General features: G+C 44.5%; 1 protein-coding gene across 4 annotated transcripts in view; it reads left to right on the top strand.

Moving 5' to 3' along the window:
• The window catches only part of smtnb (smoothelin b), a 54,242-nt gene that overhangs the window by 18,288 nt on the left and 29,132 nt on the right, over positions 1-6,822 (top strand). For all 4 annotated transcript variants that reach the window (XM_048244212.1, XM_048244210.1, XM_048244211.1 and 1 more), the window contains exons 3-5: positions 142-220; positions 486-564; positions 906-985. In XM_048244212.1, the coding sequence (XP_048100169.1) occupies positions 142-220; positions 486-564; positions 906-985 (238 nt within the window). The remainder of the gene's footprint in view (positions 1-141; positions 221-485; positions 565-905; positions 986-6,822) is intronic.

Raw genomic sequence — 6,822 nt, 5'->3', positions numbered from 1 at the left:
ACACACACACACACCTGCACACATCAAATAGATCTCCCAAACCTCTGTCTCGACGCACACCTACATATGAATATAGCTAAAAAGCAAAAGGTAGCAACCTGAAGTAGCTGTTATTTTTCTGTGTTTTTGTGTATTTAATAGGTCAGAATTGGCAGAGTCATTGAATGTTCTGTCAGGAAAGCTTCAGTCCATCCATGACATTGAAGAGCTCACAAGGATGGTAAGAACAACAGACACACACACACACACACACACACACACACACACACACACACACACACACACACACACACACACACACACACACACACACACACAAACCAAACGAACATTCACATCTAGTTTGTCTCAGCTGAGACTCTCACACTCACCTTACACACCAAGTCTCTTGAAATCTTTTCCTATGACTTGCATGTAGTTGGCTGTGGAAGTGTAACTTCTGTGTGTGTGTGTGTGTGTGTGTGTCTGTGTCTGTGTGTGAGCAGTTGAGAGGAGCCATGAACTATGAAGAGAGGAAACTGATCAGAGCTGCAATCCGTCGTGAAAGGGAGCAAGAGATCCAGGGTGAGTTTGCGCGTGTGTGTCTGTGCATCCAAGTGTGGGAGTGTGTGTGTACGCATGCTTGGATGAATGTGGGGTATCTCTCTAACTTATGTTGGCCGTCCATAATGGATTTTGTCCAGCTCATGTTGTTTTGTGTGTGTGTGCGCGTCTGTGCGTGTGTATGTGCGTGCATACGTGTGTGCATGTGCATGCGTGCGTGTGTATGTGCGTGCATGCGTGTGCGCGTGTGTGCGTGTGTATGTGCGCGCATGCGTGTGTACGTGTGTGTGTGTGTGTCGGTGTGTGTGTCGGTGTGCGTGCGTGCGTGTGTGTGCGTGCGTGTGTACGTGTGCACACTGCAGGGGCTACAGCGAAGATTTCGGGCCATCCAGCGGAACGGAGACCTTCCCAGAATTCTGAGCAGCTCCGGCCAAACTCCGATGTGAGTGTTTTTATTTTTCTCTGAAAGACAAAGGGAGAGGACGGCAAGAGGAGATGGATAGAAATAAAGCTTTGTGTGTGTGTGTGTGTGTGTGTGTGTGTGTGTGTAAGAGAGAGCGAGAGATGTCTCTGAGAGGAGCATTGTCCTCATATAACAAACAAACTCTCAACCACAGAATTGTGTGTTTCCTCGCCATGGAAGCAGTAGATTCTAACTACATGTTTTTGTCAAACAATGAAGACTGAGGTTTCTAAAGGAATGTGGAAAACGGTGCACAACACACACACACACACACACACACACACACACACACACACACACATGCACACAAACACAAACACACACACACACACACATGCACACAAACACACAACCTGCCCCTACACAGCTCTTGTTCCTACACACAGTATGTGTATAACTCGTTATAGTTCTTCCTCATATCTGCCCCTTATACCTTTTATTTATACACACACATACATATACACATATACAGAGACAAGTACAAACACATACACACACACACACAAAGTATGTGTGCCCACACCCTGTAATGTGGCCATCCATGCTTTTTCATACTTTTACCCTTAATCCCAGGCTCACTCACAGATGTGCACACACACACACACACACACACACACACACACACACACACACAAGCCACTGTCACTCTCTGACTCACGTAGCCATTGCTGTCTGTGGTAGCAGAGATGGTATTGAAGAATGCAGGAAATGTTTCTCAAAAGAGCCACGCAAACATGAACTCCTACACACATATACACACTCGCCTTTCTTTCTTTCTTTCTTTCTTTCTTTCTTTCTTTCTTTCTTTCTCTCTCTCTCTCTCGTTCTGTTTGTCTGTCTCTGTGTATTTGTCACACAAACTCAGAAAATGTCTAAATAGCTAAAATCAGATGACTGTTACTTGCGTGGGCCTTGCATATTTCCACTTTTACTGCTTTTATAAATGGAATCTTGATCAATTTAATTTGGCCTTTTTTACAACAATTTACAAATATACCATTTTCAATGTCAAAGTGAAATCAGATTTATACAAAGTAATGTTAATTAATTAAAAATATATAATGCAAAATAAGTGATTGCATAAATACCCCCCTCCCAAGTAACTGATGTAAATGAACAGCGGTCCAGCTGATTGGTGCTTATAGTCTCACAGTTAGTGAAATGGAGATCGCCTGAGTGCAGTGAATGTGTACAGTATAGTAATATAACTAGACACCTGTGCCTGGAAGGTCATTTTTGTAAATTATTGTAAAATTGACAGATTCCATTTATTAAAGCATTAAAAGGGGAAATATCCAAGGGGGGTGAATACTTTTTATAGACACTGTATGTGTGTTTGTCTATATGTGTCTGTGTGTACAGACACTATGGAAGTGTCTGTGTCTCTTTTTGACTCAATACTGACACTGTGTGGACTCTTACAAATATTGCATGAGATGGTACCATTACTCTGTGCACAAGGCAACACAGGCCTATCCTTTCAGGTTGGTGGACCACTGGGTGGCTGAAATGGAGGAGGGCATTGACATGCCAGCTGACACATACACTAGCATCTCTTCATATTGCACTCACAAAACCAGATACATCTGAATGTGTTTTGGGTGATTCATGTGTTGATTTAAGTAATGTTTAAATACCTTGCTGAGGTTGATGAAGCCATGCAGTTGTGTTTGTGTGGATCATATGTGTGTACGTGGTCTTCCTATCTTACTGTTCTCTTATCTGTGCATCTCAGACAGGCATACTCAAGCAGCCATACACTGTACATGGGTATGCGTGCAAACATGCTCAGGCACAGAGATCACCATACTGTGATAAGACAGACCTTGATAACATGATATGGTCTGTATGAGTCATACAGTCTTTGTAACACAGGTAACACAGGTAACACATAACACAGGTAACACAGGTAACACAGGTAACACAGGTAACACAGGTAACACAGGTAACACAGGTAACACAGGTAACACAGGTAACACAGGTAACACAGGTAACACAGGTAACACAGGTAACACAGGTAACACAGGTAACACAGGTAACACAGGTAACACAGGTAACACAGGTAACACAGGTAACACAGGTAACACAGGTAACACAGGTAACACAGGTAACACAGGTAACACAGGTAACACAGGTAACACAGGTAACACAGGTAACACAGGTAACACAGGTAACACAGGTAACACAGGTAACACAGGTAACACAGGTAACACAGGTAACACAGGTAACACAGGTAACACAGGTAACACAGGTAACACAGGTAACACAGGTAACACAGGTAACACAGGTAACACAGGTAACACAGGTAACACAGGTAACACAGGTAACACAGGTAACACAGGTAACACAGGTAACACAGGTAACACAGGTAACACAGGTAACACAGTAACACGTAACACAGGTAACACATGCGCACACACCCACACACACGGCGGCACGCACACACACATGTATGTGTGCAACACTAAAATTCATTGTGCACTGACGACTAAAACTTGTCAAGGTTTTGGTGCAGCATCATCTGGTTTGTGTGGACATGTGCTCCCTTGGTAATTGAATGGGTAAGTTTGCACATATAGTTGCAGTTCCCATGTATATTTATGTGTGTGTTGCTCTTAGCAGTCGCCTATATATGGGCCACGGTCTTGTTAGAGGGTGCAAAAATCAGTCAGGTTAAGATTATTTTGCCTTGAGGAGAGACTGCGCAAGCCCCCTGTAAGAGTTAATGAGTTAGCCATCGCTAACCTACTGAAGCAGAGAGAGGGAGCGGGAGCCAGTCTTTGTGGAATGGGGGGAGCAACGTACACAAAGAGGGTGGAGAGGAAGTGGGGGAGTGGTCACTCAGTGAGGGAGAGAGAGGGAGGTGGAGTACTTCTCATTCTGCTATTGGGTTTGTGGAGGGAACAGACTTCACGACAGAAAGGTAAAGTCCCCCCCCACCCCCTGCTCTGTCTGTCTGTCTGTCTGTCTGTGTCGGTCGGTCTGTTTACACATAAACTTTTACAGATCTACTTTAAGATGGTGTGTGTGTGTGTGTGTTTGTGTTCTGGATAGAGAAGCATCAGTCAGGTCAGTGTGTAATGTCGGGCTCTTAGAGGGACACGCCAGGAGAGGAGAGGAGCCCACACACCCAATGGGGGGATCTGGAGGGGACCGGCTGATTGACAGGAGATGAATATTATGGTATTGCAGTGGTGTCTACTGTCTATCATTTGAGTTAGGCTCCAGGTTTGGTTTTACATGTGTGAGCCTGTGAATAGCAGGAACAGCGAAGTGTGTGTGTGTGCCGCATCACTCATAATGTCAATAAGATGAGCATGTGGCTTCATGATAATGTTGTTCTGTGTGTATGTGTGTGTGTGTGTGTGTGTACATACTCCACTGTGTGAGCCAAAGTGTTTTGATGCCAGAGTGTCAGAGGCTGCTACTGCTTTTCACTCTTAATAGTGTGTGGTTGACCTCAGCGTTGCAGTCATGGAAAATGGAAAATGACATGAAAGAGGTGTGTGTATCTGTGTGTGTGTGTGTGAGGGGGAGAAGGAGTTGTATGGTGAATTTTTATTCTTGTGCACTCTGGGAGATAATCCGGTTCTATCTAAATGTGTGTTTGCATTTGCTGTGTGAGTGTGTATGAATATGCCATGTGAATGCGTTTTTATACTTTCATATACATTCACTGCCAGGTTTATCCAGTGTGTTTTTGGAATAGAATGCCATATGGTTTATTGTGAGTGTGTGAATGGAATGTATATACCAACTCTATCATTGTGTGTGTGTGTGTGTGTGTGTGTGTGTTTTTCTTACAGCATGCATAGTGGCTATGTGTGGGTGGATCTCTGTGGTCAGCAGTGGCTGGCTAAAGGGTCAGCTCGGTTCAGCTTGTCAGACCTTTAATTAAGAACACACACAGCAGGACAGAGGCCAGAAGCTGCTCCTTTGGTATCCTCCATCTCTTTCCCACCTCATTTCCATATTTCTCTCTCTTTCCATCTTTTCTTTTTCAGTCTTTCTGTCTCTCCACCACTCTGAGCGTGTCTCCTGCTGAGACATGTGAATGGGGTGAATGAGGATGAGTGTGTGGAGAATTACTGCAGTCATCTCTCCATCTCTCCCACAGCCTCTTTTCAGTCCCCCTCCTATACCGTGCCCTCACACAACATGTGAACACTGGCTATTTTGGCTCTGTTGTGGATTGTGGTAATGCACACAATCTCTCTCTCTCATGCTCTAACACACACACACACACACACACAGTTGTAAATTTGATTAGTGTTTGTTTACAGCACACTCACTTACAGTGTAGGGTGATTAGTACACACACACACACACACACACACACACACACACACACACACACACACACACACAGAGGGGGAGAGAGTTAATTTCTAGAACACAGTGGTGAGTTATTAGTTCTTGTTTGCAGGTGATTGTAGTTTGGTCTCTAATCCCTTTAGTGCCTGTAGACAAGGTCACAGCCTTTGCCTTTCCCTCTCCTCTCATAGAAACCACACACACACACACACACACAACCTACACTCAGCTTTCAAACACAATCAGGCATATATATATATATATATATATATATATACACACACACACACACACACACACACACACACACACACACACACACACACACACACACACACACACACACACACACACCACAACCCAAGAGCCTTTTTTTTGACCCGTCTTAAACATTTACAGTTGTTACTTAAGGAGTTGAGACCTGGAAAAAAGATGTTTCTTCTACAGAGACTTGGGCCTCTCTTCTCATGGAGAACCAGTTGGTCCTATTTAGCTTTTGTGTGTTTCCCTGTCTGCCTGCGTCTTTGTACATCTACATATTTGTGTCCTACCTTAGCCTTTATGTAGATACGTGTCCATTGTGTTTGTGAATGTGTGTCTGCGTGTAGGAATCTCTCTCTCGCTCTCTCTCTCTCTCTCTCTCTCTCTCTCTCTCTCTCTCTCTCTCTCTCTCTCTCTCATTCAGTTCATTTCAATTAAATGTGTTTTTTTTTACATAACTGTAGGTACAGTGGTGCCAAAGCATAACAATAACATAGCATATTAACTTTTAGAATCACATTGAAAAATTGAGGAAAAGAATACTGTGAGTGACCGCTTTTATCACACTCATCATGACCTCATCGTCTCTCCTCACGGACTCTCAATAGAGACCACTAGGCTCAACTCCTTGCTTTTATCTCGCTTGGAGAGACAGTTCACACACACATACACACACACACACACACACACACCCTCTGCAGAGTTCCTTGCCCTTTATTCCCTATTCAGAGGAGGCAAAGCTGTATCTGATCGTCTTGCTTTTGAGCTGTGAGTGGCCACACACACACTCACTGAAACACAAATGCACTTGGCCTTGAGCTGTGTGTGTCCTGCTGTGAGTGAGCTGATTGGTTATTGTGGTGGCAGGTGGGGGGGCAGTCAGGGTTGGCTGAGTGGGTGCAGGTTTGTCAGCGCCACTGTGTGTGTGTGTGTGTGTGTGTGTGTGTGTGTGTGGCCACAATGTTGGGTGTGATGTGAATCAGCCACTACATTTGTCATCCCAGTGAAGCCTGTTGATGAGGACTACACGTCCCCCACCCAGTCCTCTGGTCAGGCTTTGTGTCACCACAAGTGTGTTTATGCATGGTTGCATGCTTGGGTCTGAGCCGCTCCATCTGTGTGTGTGTGTGTGTGTGTGTGTGTGTGTGTGTGTGTGTGTGCGTCTGCCTGTCCATGTGGGTATTGTATAGTTGTGTATGTGTGTGTGTGTCTATGGGAGGACTTGTTTGCGCAAGGTTGTG

This window comes from Alosa alosa, chromosome 5 (genome assembly GCF_017589495.1).
Source record: "Alosa alosa isolate M-15738 ecotype Scorff River chromosome 5, AALO_Geno_1.1, whole genome shotgun sequence".
Classification (NCBI taxonomy): Eukaryota; Metazoa; Chordata; class Actinopteri; order Clupeiformes; family Clupeidae; genus Alosa; species Alosa alosa.
This window is presented reverse-complemented; position numbering and strand designations above follow the sequence as displayed.